General features: G+C 41.1%; 1 protein-coding gene across 1 annotated transcript in view; it reads left to right on the forward strand.

Moving 5' to 3' along the window:
* TRAPPC9 (trafficking protein particle complex subunit 9) overlaps positions 1 to 14,317 on the forward strand; it is a 500,739-nt gene that overhangs the window by 231,237 nt on the left and 255,185 nt on the right. The window contains exon 21 of the mRNA XM_013128134.3: positions 2,773 to 2,863. Within this exon, the coding sequence (XP_012983588.3) occupies positions 2,773 to 2,863 (91 nt within the window). The remainder of the gene's footprint in view (positions 1 to 2,772; positions 2,864 to 14,317) is intronic.

A 14,317-nucleotide genomic window follows, 5' to 3' on the forward strand; every position in this document is an offset into this window, starting at 1 on the left:
TCTAAACCTCCCCTGACTCAGCTTGAGGCCATTTCCTCTTGCCCTATTGCTTATTATTTGGGAGAAGAGACCAATCCCCACCTCACTACAACCTCCTTTCAAGTAGTTGTAGAGAGCAATAAGGTCCCCCGGAGCCACATTCTTTTCTCCAGGCTAAACCAACCCATTTTTCTCAGCTGTTCCTGATGAGACTTGTGCTTTACCATTTACTGGCTTCATTGCCAGTGGACAGTGCTTCTGTGGACATGCTCCAGCATCTCAATGTCTTTCCTGGAGTGAGGGACCCAAAACCAAACACAGGACTCGAGGTGCAGCCTCATCCATGCAGGGGGACAATCACTTCTCTACTCCTGCTGACCACACTTATTGCTGATACAGGCCTTACTGGTCACCCAGGTACAAGCTGGCTTATGTTCAAGTGGCTGTTGATCAACACCCCCAGGTCCTTTTCTTCTGAGAGCTTTCCAGCCACTCTTTCCCAATCCTGTAGCATTGCATGGGGTTGTTGTGACCCAGATGTAGGTCCCAGCACTGAGCCTTGTTGAACCTCATCCAGTTGGCCTCAGCCCATCAATCCAGTCTGTCTAGATCCCTCTAGAATACATGGATCTACTTTGATAGCATTTACCAACCATAAAGGATGGAGAATCACCTACTTTATAGTCATCTTATAGTGGTATCTGAGACATTAAGTTTTCCATGGAGCTTTAAGCAGTAAAAATTTGCAATATTCCAGGCACCAATGTGAGCAAGTTAAGTTAGTTTAACATTACAGTTAATGGCAGCCACTCTGTTTTAAAATGTCTTTTAAATACTGCCTTTTTATTAGTGTTTTCTCTCACTCCTATTCCTTACATTGAGGATGTGATAACAGGATTATTTATCTTTTCTTTCTATGGAGTAATCCAAATTATGTATTCTCTGTTCTATAGTTTGGTTTATGGAAATTATTCTGTTGTGCTGGTGTCCTGGGTCGTATTTTTCCGCAGCAGTGCGTTTTGGAAGTGGCATTCTGCTGCCTTTGGTTTTCCAGTGCTTTTATTTAATGGTGTTTACAGCTTTCAGACTATATAGGGTTTGTGAATTCTTCATTTGTAGTCCATTTAAGGGAAAAAAAGGGAAAAAAAGCTAGTTAAGACATTTTTCAGTGCATAATGAGAATCTTAAAAACCTTGTGAGAATGCTCTGCAATATATCGATTTTCCTCTTCTGTCTTCTCCTTGAGCTCTTGAATCTCAATCATTAATTGTTAGATCTCAGGGTTTTTCTTTTACATCTCATGAAGAGCCTGTAAAATTATATCCTGTGATAGGAATTAGTTATCTGCAGTACTTGTTAATTTTCTTTTAAATGACACAGACGGGAACATACTTTGTCAGTCAGATGATGTGCCTCTCTTTCCACAGTTGTGCAGAAAAAAAAATCACATTTAGGAGCTGTTTATGATAGATATTCTTCTATTTTTTTAAATGTGTTTTTGAGGAACACAGTTCCAGTCCTTTTGGAGTTGTTGGTTGATACCTTGATCAAGCTTGTTAGGACCTTAGGTCGGGGCACCACTTCACTTACAGTTGTTTCATTTGAAGACTGTGATGTTGGGAAAGGAGTGCTTTCAAGTCTCAGATAGGATCCTGCCTTTCCCTTGAGCTTTGTTCCTGTGTGATGCTCCTGTTCTAGGAAAGCATGAGTCGAGCCATAAAGACAACAAAGATTTTGCCAGGGATGTTCTAGTGTAAGCACACCGAAGCTCGCATGCTGTATATGTGTCCATGGAGGAGCTGTGCTTGCTCCACCTCCACTCCTTCCTCTCAGCCTGGCTGAGAGAAGGGCTTCTTGTGGTACAAAATTGTGCCAAGCCACTGAATGCAACTTTGGCCAAATAGAAGATGCTGCTGGCATTTGCATGTGCTTCAAAGCCGTTTTGCATTCAGTGCCTCTCTTAAGTACGGGAATTAGGAATCCTGTTACAAATACATGCTATCTTCATTGGTGCATCACATGAAATTATTATTTATTTGTTTAAATGGATAATACTAATTTCGTGTTCCATTGGACATTGCCTATACTTTTCTTTTAACACTTGTGTAACCTGTTTTGAAGTCCTTCAGAAACAGATTCTTCTTTTCCCAACTGTTTATTTCAGTGCTTCACTGTCCTTAGAGTAAGAACAAATTCCTAATTCTTCCCTCATTTCAGTCTGATCTGGTTTCTGACCTCATAGAGGAGTGAGTAGAAAGGGAAGCTTGCATGTTATGTGCATGTGTGATTCTGGTGTGACGTTTGCCCTCAATATCGACATTGTTGCTGCATTGTCTAATGTCCCTGTACCTCCACAAAACTGGCACTGAGCCAATATTCAAAGTTATCCTTGCCCCAACTGTTCTTTTTTCCTATTGCCCTATTAAATTTTATCCTTTCATTTTGAGATTGCTCTTACTATGTCATTTTGAACTCTGATCTTGCACTGCGTGACAGGTTCTGCATTTTTACAGCTTCCAGACTTTTATCCCCTTGTGTTTTATTGTGGTTCAAGTACATTTTACTTTTGCATTTTCATATTTAATGGTGCTCAGTTGAATTAAATTTTATATTCTGAAGATGCCAGTTTTTCTAATTCTTATTGTTAGTCAGTTCGTGGGTTAATAAACCAAATCTGTAATATAAACCTTTGCGAAATTGCTAGCTTGCAGTTTTGATATGCAATAATAAAAGTTGTGTGTATTACATGCTCTTTTTCTCTCTGAAACAAAGTTTTCCTTAATTCCAATTTACCCTTCCTTGAAGCGTGAAGGGGAAGCAAGTGTGGAAGGCGTCCTTAATCAAGTGGTCCTGGAGAATCTACAGTTGGCTCCTCTCCAGTGGGGTGAGTAGTGTCAAAATCTATTGATAATCTTTTTAGAGGAGATGCTGGCTTGTAATTTTTGCATGATGAGAATAATAATGCTTTCATTTAATGACAATCTACGATACAGGAGATTTTGCTGGGAATTGTAATTTCCTTGGGATATGTTACTTAGCTGAAGATAAACCTAAAATTGATATCTATTTTATTATAAGCATCACTGTTCAGTGAGAGTAAATCTGAAACCTGACTACACACTTCTTCCTGTGATTTGCGGTCCTTGTGCTGTATGAGAGATGGCCGCTACTTACATCTTTTCTTTCCCTGACAGTGTGCGTTCTTGAAGTAATTTCTTTAAAATATTTTCATATGGAATTATAATATATGTTTTGGTGTATTTCTTACTATGATCCATTTGCATTTGCAAATTTTAAGGTACAGAAAAGGTTGATAAGCTATGTAGTGGAGAAGAACAGTTTCACATTTAGAATGATGTTCCAATAATGAAATATTGAATAAATTTGATTTTGAAGAGTTGCAACAATGTGACTTCTCTTGAGGTTCTTATCAAGGCTATTCAGAGCCTTTAGAACATGGGATGTTTTATCTCTAACACTTCTATGTCAGTTACAAGTTTCAGAAAAAAGTCCCCAGTTCATCAATTTATACTCATATTTTAATTAATTTGATGACTGAGGGGAAGGCCAATTTTAAGGAACAATCACTGTTGTCTTCATTAGCTGGTAAAACTAAAATGACCCCAAACTCTTGTATTTGTGTACTTTTAAATGCTTGAGGTTTCTTCAACAAAATGGACCATCCTCAACTCATATGTTAAAATTTATAAGCACTGTGTTTATAGGTGAGAAGATAAAACTCGTAATGGTTTGAAGTTGCTTGTTGTAAACATGTGAAACTGCCTCTGAAATTGTGCTTATTTGGCCTCTGTTCCTCAGAGGATTCAAGGATTTGGTAGCATTTGCTTGTATGACTGGCCTTGGCTGCAATTGCCCCGGTCTTCATCAGTGAAACAAGCGGTTTGTGTCAAATGTGTGTTTTTGAGCTCAGACAGGTCACTTGAGAGTTATTTGTGTTCTGCAGAGTAGTGTTGACTTTCAACAGGTTTGTAACCTGGGCTCTGTGTTTGAAAGTCTTCCCTTGGCACTTCTGCGTGGTAGATAGCATTAAGGATGAAAACTGTAGTTTTGTTCTTCTTCAGTTTCTTTGGGTTTCTTCTTTATTTTAATTTTCTTTTTCATACCAAATTCCACTATTTTCTTAGTAAAAGAGGCTTTTAGAATCATAAGATTGTATGCAGTATTCTTGTCTAGATGACAATATTCATAGGTACTCTGATGTGCTAGTTGAAAAACGTGTACGTAGAGCTGATTCACAATAAAATCTGATTATTCATGGAGTTGGTAATTTCTCAGGCTGTTGCTTAATTCAGTTAAAGGATTCTGGTTACTTTAGTGTTCACACTACCAGCACTGCGATATTCTCTGCCTCATAACTTCAGAATCTTTTGAAGCACAATCTCTTGGCTGATTGTGTCTTAAATGTTAATTTTCTGTATTAAATAAACACCACTAAAGTAGTGTTCACACTACCAACACTGCGATATTCTCTGCCTTGTAACTTTGGAATCTTTTGAAGCACAATCTCTTGGCTGATTGTGTCTTAAATGTTAATTTTCTGTATTAAATAAAGAGAAAGTGCGATCCTATGGGATATCAAATACTTGGTTTTCAACAACTTATGTATATTTTCTTTTTTGGAATGTTCTGGTGGCAGAAAACACTGGTTTTGACAAAATTTTCTGTATTTTTTATGTCTAATATTTTCTCTATCTGAAAATGCTGTTAATATAGTGTCTGTTTTGTATAACCCAAAAAATATGTTAGTGTAGAAGATGTAGGACTACAGCGATTATTGAAGAGGACATTTTGATGAAATGCCTTATTCAATTTGAAAACAGAAAAAAAAATTGGAGAAATTTTAGTTTCTTTTAATGAGCCACAATTTCAAATATTCAGCAGCTAAATCTTTGGAAGTTGTTTTCACAGTGTTGTAGCCAGGTAGCCCTATCTGCACTCATCATGTGAAGAGCTACTGCAGTCCCTCCAGAAAGTGGTACCATGGCAATACAGACTAATTTTGGTTTTATTAATGTGTGGGATGGAGGAGGAATTAAAAGGTTGTTTTTTTCAGTTTGGTACGTGGGAGTAATAAGGAGTTGTTGGAACGTCTGGCTAATCAAGAGTGTCTTGTTTGTGTACACATGTATTTAGACAATGTGACATACTACCTTTTTGTAGTTTAAATTGTCTTTTGGTGCTAGTATATATTTCCTATTCAGTTCTTATGGCATGGAAAAGTGTTATGTGTTTCTAATCATCTGAGTCCTATTTTTTCTATGGCTTTTTTTCTTGATATTTTGATGTGATTGACCTGAACTGTCTTGTAAGAATAAGCTCTTTCAGTGGTAGTGATCTATCCCAAGTACCAATAATGACATAAACATATGCAAGCTATCTTAAAAGTTCTTTGACTGTTAATATTTCTACTAAAAGAGATCTGTAAACTTACAAACAAATTATAATTGATAAGGCAATAGTCTACAGATTTTATTTTTGCATCCTGCCTCATCCAGTATTTTCATGTCACTGATAAGAATGTACTTCAAAAATGCCATAATATTGTAGTGTCAGCTAGATATTTTTTTTCTCTTAGTCATCACACTGTTTGTAGTCACAGCCTTGCTTTGCTTTGAGTTTTGTTTTTTCTGTATGTTAAGAGTAGCTTGCATCTTAATGTGAACCCTTTACTACTAGCCATCACAGTAATATAATCCTTGCATATATTGGATGAAAATTTTGCCGTAGTTTTATGCAATAAAATTGATTCTATGATTATTCAGGATTTTTGCTATACTGATGGTTACATTGAAAGGTTTACTGTATTATAAGTGCTCACAGTGAAACACATGAATATTTAACAGGGTTTCGATTAAAAAAAATTACTGGCTCTTCTTCAAATTTATAAAAGCTGGACTTCAAAATTCCTTTTAAATATGGCATATTTAATTCATATTATATTTAATATTGCATTTCTAAAATTATGAAAGCATATTGAAATAGTTTTTCATGTGAATTTGACAATCCTGTTTTTTATTCATGAAATGCAAGGCAAAGAGTAGAATTAAAAGTGGCATTGAAGTTTTGGTCTGAGGGTAACAAGTCAGCTCTGAAAGTTGTCAGAGGGAAAAAACTGGCTCTTAGTGAACACTGTTGGTTGTGATTTCATATAATTAAATGACTGGGGAAGGGGAAAGTATTTAAAACATGAGGAATCATAAAAAAGAAAATATGTCAAAGTCTAGGGGGAGAGTTCTTAATACGTTGTTACAAGTGATTTTAAGATTTAGGACATCTCTGTAAAATGAAGTTGTCTATAATGTCCATTAGTAAATCACACATAGTTGAAAAACATAATCTTGCTCAACATCACCAAGTTCAATGTTCTTTACAAGTTATGACATATTTTCTTTTTACTGCTGGACAACAAACCAAGTGTAGGAATAAATGCGGTTTTAAGATGAATATATTAATATCATCAAATGAAGAAAACATTGCCTGCAAAGTTTAGTGAGGAGAACCAAGATTCTTCAAAGGCATCTGTCATGCAAGTTCCGTGGTTAGATTTGAAAACGATCAGATGGAAGTATTTGTAGTTGCTGGCAGTGTAGTATTTTCTCAGTTGCTATTTGATTTATGTTGCTAGGTTTTGCAAGCAAGCAGAATTCTGAGGCTGAACACTTAACAGTTTGATGGTACTCTTCTGCATTTCATAGCAAAGCTATCGTAGGTGTAAATTCTGTGCACAAAATGAGGCTATTGAACTTGAAATATACCGAGTTTGAATGAGCTGTTGATTTAACCTGGAGTAGGCTGGACTCAGGATGTTCTTACATTCAAATAAGAAGCACCTCTTGAGCAAGAGGTTCCCAACACTGCATGTTTAACTTCTTTCACTGTGTGCAGCCACAAAGTACAAACAGCTTTTCTTAACGATTGTCATATATATGAGTGATGATATATTAGAGAAATTTGACACACAAATTCAGAACTATAGCCACCTAAAAGTGCTAAATGTTTTAATATAACAGGAAAATGCTTTTCTTTCTTTATAGAAACTATTTGAATAACTGAAAATCAATGATTATACATAAACTCTAAGGGTGGCATTTGCTGTAATATTCTAAGAATCATGTATTTGTCAAGCTTCGCCATGGGAAAAGTCCCCCAAAAGGTTTTAGGCTTCATTCTTCTATTTCATTCACTCATTTCTTTCATTCTCCTCTTCTTCCTTTATAAAAAAGACGAATTTCAAGACAGTTTGTAATGTTTAAATTAACGATGGATACCTTTTCACTATGCAGTCCATTTCTTTTCCTAGTATGTGATTAAAGGGAAAACTGCTGCTGCATGCTGTCTGGATTATAAGGGTTCACACTGTATTGTGTGTCTGCCTGCATCATGTAGGCATATTGTACTTAGGAAAAACTCAGAACTTGTATTTGAAAGGTGGTTTTAAATTGTCCCTCAAAGGTAATTGGAATCAATAGAAGAGGAATTTCGAAGGGTTTTATGTGCATGTGGTTCAAGACAGCTTCTTTTGAAATTCTGTCTGGATAAGGTTCACCACAGAACCTATGGAAGCATTAATTTGAATAATCTTAATCATAAAATCATAGAATAGTTAGGGTTGGAAAGGATCTTAAGATCATCCGGTTTCAACCCCCGTGCCATGGGTAGGGACACCTCACACTAAACCATATCACTCAAGGCTTCGTCCAACCTGGTCTTGGACACTGTCAGGGATAGATCATTCACTACCTCCCTGGGCAACCCATTCCAGTACCTCACCACCCTAACAGGAAAGAATTTCTTCCTCAGATCCAATCTAAACCTCTGCTGTTTGAGTTTCAACCCATTACCCCTTGTCCTATCACTACAGTCCCTAATGAATAGTACCTCACCAGCATCCCTGTAGGCCCCCTTCACATACTGGAAGGCTGCTATGAGGTCTCCACACAGCCTTCTCTTCTCCAGGCTGGACAGTTCCAACTTTCTCAGCCTGTCTTCATATGGGAGGTGCTCCAGTCCCCTGATCATCCTCGTGGCCCTTTCCTGGACTTGTTCTAACAGTTCCATGTCCTTTTTATGTTGAGGACACCAGAACTGCACACAGTACTCCAAGTGAGGTCTCATAAGAGCAGAGTAGAGGGGCAGGATCACCTCCTTTGACCTGCTGATCACGCTCCTTTTGATGCAGCCCAGGATACAGTTGGCTTTCTGGGCTGCAAGCGCACACTGAAGCCAGCACATGTTCATTTTCTCATCGACCAACACCCCCAAGTCCTTCTCCCCAGGGCTGCACTGAATCTCTTCTCTGCCCAACCTGTAGCTGTGCCTGGGATTTCTCCTACTCAGGTGTAGGACCTTGCACTTGGCATGGTTAAACTTCATGAAGCTGGCATCAGCCCACCTCACAAGTGTGTCAAGGTCCCTCTGAATGGCATTCCTTCCCTCCAGCGTATCAACTGAACCACACAGCTTCGTGTCATCGGCAAACTTGCTGAGGGCGCACTCAATTCCATTGTGCATGTCAGCGACAAAGATGTTAAAGTAGATCCCAACACCGATCCCTGAGGGACACCACCCGTTACTGATCTCCAGTTGGACATTGAACCATTGACCACAACTCTTTGCGTGCGGCCATCCAGCCAGTTCTTTATCCACCGAGTGGTCCACCTGTCAAATTGATGACACTCCAATTTAGAGACAAGGATGTCATGTAGGACAGTGCTGAACACTTTGCACAAGTCCAGGTAGATGACATCAACTGCTCCACCCCGTCCATCAGTTTTGTACCCCTGTCATAGAAGGCCACCAAATTGGTCAGGCAGGATTTTCCCCTAGTAAAGCCATGCTGGCTGTCACCAAGCACCTTGCTCTTTTTCATGTGCCCTAGCATGCCTTCCAAGAGAACCTGCTCCCAGATTTTGCCAGGCACAGAGGTGAGACTGACTGGTCTGTAATTCCTCGGGTCATCCATTTTCCCCTTCTTGAAAATGGGGGTTATATTTCCCTTTTGCCAGTCATCAGGAACTTCACGTGACTGCCATGATTTTTCAGATATGATGGCCAGTGGCTTTGCAACTTCATTTGCCAGCTCCTTCAGGACCCGCGGATGGATTTCATCAGGTCCCATGGAATTGTGTACATTCACGTTCTTAAGATGGTCTCGAACCAGAGCCTCTCCTACAGTGGACCCAAGGTCTAGATTTTAACTGTCCCTGCGTCCGCCTTCCAAAACTAGGGTGCTGTGGTCAGAGCCTTTGCCAGTGAAGACCGAGGCAAAGAAGCCATTCAGAACCTCAGCCTTCTCCAAGTCATGTGTAGCCAGTTCTCCGGAAAGCTTCTGGAGAGGGCCTACGTTGTCCCGAGTCTGTTTTTTAGCCGTTATGTACCCATAAAATCCCTTCCTGTTATCTTTAACATCCCTACCCAAGTTTAGCTCTAACTGGGCCTTAGCTTTCCTAACTTGGTCCCTAACTACCCGGACAACATCCCTGTGTTCATCCCAGGCCACCTGTCCTTGCTTCCACCTTTTATAAGCCTCTTTTTTCTTGTGAATTTTTCTCAGCAGCTCCTTATCCATCCAAGGAGGTCTCCTGGCCTTCCTGCTGCACTTCCTTCTAGTTGGGATGCAACACTCCTGAGCTTGTAGCCGGTGATCCTTGAATATTAACCAAGAGTCTTGGGCCCCCTTGCCCTCCAGGGCTATATCCCATGGAACCTTGCTAAGCAGGTTCCTGAAGAGCCCAAAGTCTGCTCTCTTGAAGTCCAGGGCAGTGAGCTTGCTGCATGCTCTTCTCACTGTCCTGAGGACCTCGAATACGACCATCTCGTGATCACTGCATCCAAGACATCCCTGGAGAGTCACATTTCCAACGAGCCCTTCCCTGTTGGTGAGCACGAGGTCAAGCAAGGCACCTCTCGTCAGCTCCTTTATTGCTTGCAGAAGGAAGTTGTCTTCTACACAATCGAGAAACCTCCTGGATTGCTTGTGCCAGGCCGTACTGTCACTCCAACAGGTGTCGGGATGGTTGAAGTCATTCATGAGAACAAGGGCCTGTGAGCGTGAGGCTTTTCCTATTTGTCTGTAGAGTTCTTCATCCACAGGTTCCTCTTGATCAGGCGGTCTGTAACAGATCCCCACAGTAATGTGTCCCATCACTGTTTTCCCCTTAACCCTGACCCACAAACTTTCTGTTAACTGATCACCTGTCCCCAGACAGAGTTCCATACTCTCCAGCCTATCCCTAACATAAAGGGCAACTCCCCCTCCCCTTTTACTAGGCCTGTCTTTTCTAAAAAGCCTGTAACCTTCCACTCCAGCACTCCAGTCAAAGGAGCCATCCCACCATGTTTCTGTGATGCCTATTATATCATAGCCCCGTAGATCTGCCCACATCTCTAATTCCTCTTGTTTCTTCCCCATGCTATGGACATTTGTATAGAGGCACCTGATCCGAGCTCCAAATGAAGCCAGCTCATTGGCTGGAGCGGCTAGAATATCACTACATTGCTCCGAGTATTTATTATAGGTGCTGGCAAATGACTGGATCTGTTGGGATGGAGTGATGCCTCCCTCCCCCAACACAACTAGTTTAAAGCATCCTTGACAAATTTGGCAAGCCTCCCAGCAAAGCAACTCTTCCCTTTCTTTATCAGTGCAGCTTCTCCAGCCCCCAGTAGGCCTGGCCTACAAATGTGGGCCCCATGTTGAAGACACCCAAACCCTTGACTATGACTCCACTTTTTTAACCATTTATTAACCTGTCCAATCCTCCTTGCCTTTGGAAGGTCCTCCCCTGTGTCTTGGAGAATTGTCGAAAAGACTATCTGAGCTCCAGAGCCCCTAACCACCTCTCCCAGGCCTCTGTAGACCTTCTTTATACTCTTCAGGCTACTACTATCTATGTCCCTAGCACCCACATATATCACTAGAAGTGGGTAATAGTCCGTGGGACTTACTGTAGCAGGCAGCCTCTCTGCAACATCCCTGATCCGTGCCCCAGGTAGGCAATGTGACCGGGTCAGGCCGACAGATGAGCGCTTCTGTCCCTTTCAATGCAGAGTCCCCTACTACTACGATCCACCACTTTTTCCTGGCGGCACCAGTAGAGATCTTCTGTACCAGTGCACCAGCCGGCTGTTTCTGGTGCAAGTGCATTTCCTCATCAGCCCTCTGCAGGACAGCAAAGCGGTTCTGGGTGAGTACAGTAGATTTAGGAGAAAGCCCCTTGCTTTTAATTGCTCTCTTCCTCCTTTTGTATTTTTTTTTTGTTACTAATTCCCAGCTTCCCTGGTCAACAGCCTCCTTCTTTCCTCCATGAGTTAGAGGGTAAGCTTGAGGCCCCCGCACTGTTTTAGCCTGGAGCAAGCAGTCCTGCTTCCTCTCAGCTTCCCTGACACCTTTCAGCTTATTGATAGCATCCTGCAGCTCAGCCACCTGCTAGAGGAGGACCTCCATCAGGGAGCAGCGAGCGCAGCCCTGCCCATTCTGCACCTTTCCCTCACAAGACCAGTGCAGGCACTCTCCACACTCCGAGCTCTGCACTGCAGCCTCCCCTCTTACCAGCTCTGTCTGGGTGCTTACGCTGGCCACCATCGGGGCAGCCAGGACAGAGCTCCCAGACCAGGCCCTTCTCATACAGCGAGTGCTCACCATCCCACTCGCCTGCCCTCATGAACTGCCGCGCAAACTGCCTCAACCCTCTCTGTTTGCCCGTTCTGCCTCGACTTGCTATTTGCCCACTCAAACTGCCTCGTCCCGCTCTGTTTGCCTGCTCTGTTTGCCTGCTCTGTTCGCCGTGCTCCCTGAGAAGGTTTTTAACCACTCACAGTTGGTGCCGCTCCTCCTGGCTCCACCCTTGGTCACCTCCTCGCGTGAACTGAGCAGCCGGCTCCTGGGCAAGTCCTGTCGAGGACCTGAGGCTCCCTCCTTGGTGGCTCTTGTCGCTCTGAGGTGAGTCTTCTGGACGCTGATCTCTCCCTGCTCTGCTCCGGTGTTGCAGGCGTCCTCTCTCAAGCTGCTCACCTCAGCAACTGACAATAATCCATCGTATGTTTTAGCATCAAATCAGAATCAATTTTTCATAGCTTGTATTTTTCATGGATCTTAAAATTACTGAAACTACTCACCCATTTTATTTTGCATTTTCCAGTCTGACCTTAGACCATAATTAATTTTTCCCTCCACAGTTTATGTGATTAACTGTTAGGGATTGCAGCAGTGTCAAATCACCACATCCTGAACACAGAGGAAAATATTTTAAAGTACCTGTGGGTAAGCAGATGAGGAAATGATACATCTCTAAACCTGTGTTTTGGATGCTGCCTTGACACCCTGACAGCTTGTTTCTCCTCAAGGACCTAGTTAAAAAAAGCCAGACATCTGCAGACATGATCACTAGTAACAGTTTTGCTTTAGTCTGGGACAGTCCTGGAGTGTTGCTCTTGCCCCAGATTTTAAATTCCAAGGCTGTCTTGGCTGTTTGGTCAAAGAGTAGTTTTAATAGGGAAGTGTAAGGAAATAGTTTTACTTTCTCTTTTCATAAAGAAATCCCTCATAGGCCATCCAAGGACCATGTGGATTATATAGAGAGAAACTTGGAAATGTGGAGAGATCAGCAGGGTGTATGAAGGTCTTCCCTGCAGAAAAATGTTGAATGTTATTATGTTCATTCATGAAAATTAAATATTCTTTAATTGCTATTTTAGAGTTACAGTAGTCTGGCTATTATCATCATTAGAAAGATGAAACCAAAGATATTAGCCAGAAAATCTGAAGAGTAAGCTGTTCATAAGGTAGAGAGCCACAGTCTGATTCATGGGAAGACTGAAATCAAGGAGCAGTGTGGTGGTAAATGGATTTTACTAGGTAACCAATCTTTCCTGTCCACTGAGAAATATCTTAAGGTTTTTCATTTTGATTTTTAAGATGCAAGAGAGGTGGGAACACTTTAATATCTCAACAGCTTGTGTGCAGGCTGTTTTGGAGGATATTTTGGCAATGTCAAACAAGCAACATGCTTTACTTACTGGGAAGTGTTAAGTGACTGGGGTAGTACATTGAAAAAATGGACTAACTTGATAAAACTAGGGCATCTGGCACATGAATAATGTTCTTGTATGTCAAAACATGCTATTGTGTGATATATTTTGAATCAGCTGTTGTTTCTAATTCCTACAAAAGCCTTGGTTACTCTAAACTGAAAGGAAAAAAAAAATCTTGTGGAGAAAAGGTTTTAGATATAACCAGACCAGTAGTGGTTTCAAAGAAAAGATGCTAAGAATACAGAAAGCATGCTAAAGTGAAAATAAATTAACAAAACCTCTTCTGAGAAGGCAGAGAGCTTGAGACAGGTTGGGTAGTGTGCCAGTGGTTACTTAGCAGGTTTCTGAAAGAACTGGTAGTTGAAGCTGCAGGTCCTGCATATCTAATAAAGCAGTGAGAACAGAGTGATAAATACGAATGGAACTGTCTAAGTATTGGTCTAGTACCAGTTTCATGAATGGAAATAATTACTGATTTTTGCTTAAAAAGTAAAAAAAAAGGAAAAGCAAATATGAGAAGGAAAAATAAACTGATGAAATATGGTGATGCCTCAAAGATGAGCACCACCATCTCTCCAAAAAGAGATCAAGTAGTATACTAGATAAAGTCACAAAATGATTTGGGGTGGAAGACAGTTTCAGAAATCATCTAGTCCAAACCCCTGCCATGGGCAGGGACATCTAGGACATTAGGTTAGGTTGCACAAAGCCCCGCCTAACCTGACCTTGAATTCTCAAAAGCTGAGTAAATATGTAATTTCTGTGCTTAATACATAAACATCTACAGTCTTGCTTGTGTTAAGTCACAGTATCTCTGAGGTACATTTCCTTAATTTAGCAAAATCAAGAGTTGCATGATCTCCAGAAATCCATAAGAGGACTCGGTCTCAAGAAGGGGGAAAAATTTCCTGAAGTATGGCAACTTTTGGCATAAGAACATACTAAATAGAAACTGTCTGTTAATAAATAGTCTAGATATATAGATGTAGCTATAATAGATAGAGCTCTGGGAGAGGTGGTCACGGATTCTGGAGCTCAGATAGTCTTTTCGACAATTCTCCAAGACAAAGGGGAGGAGCTTCCAAAGGCAAGGAGGATTGGACAGGTTAATAAAAGGTTAAAAAAGTGGAGTCATAGTCAAGGGTTTGGGTGTCTTGAACATGGGGCCCACATTTGTAGGCCAGGCCTACTGGGGGCTGGTGGAACTGCTCTGATAAAGAAAGGGAAGAGTGGCTTTGCTGGGAGGCTTGCCAAATTTGTCAAGGATGCTTTAAACTAGATGTGG

Source organism: Melopsittacus undulatus, chromosome 1, assembly GCF_012275295.1.
Source record: "Melopsittacus undulatus isolate bMelUnd1 chromosome 1, bMelUnd1.mat.Z, whole genome shotgun sequence".
Classification (NCBI taxonomy): domain Eukaryota; kingdom Metazoa; phylum Chordata; class Aves; order Psittaciformes; family Psittaculidae; genus Melopsittacus; species Melopsittacus undulatus.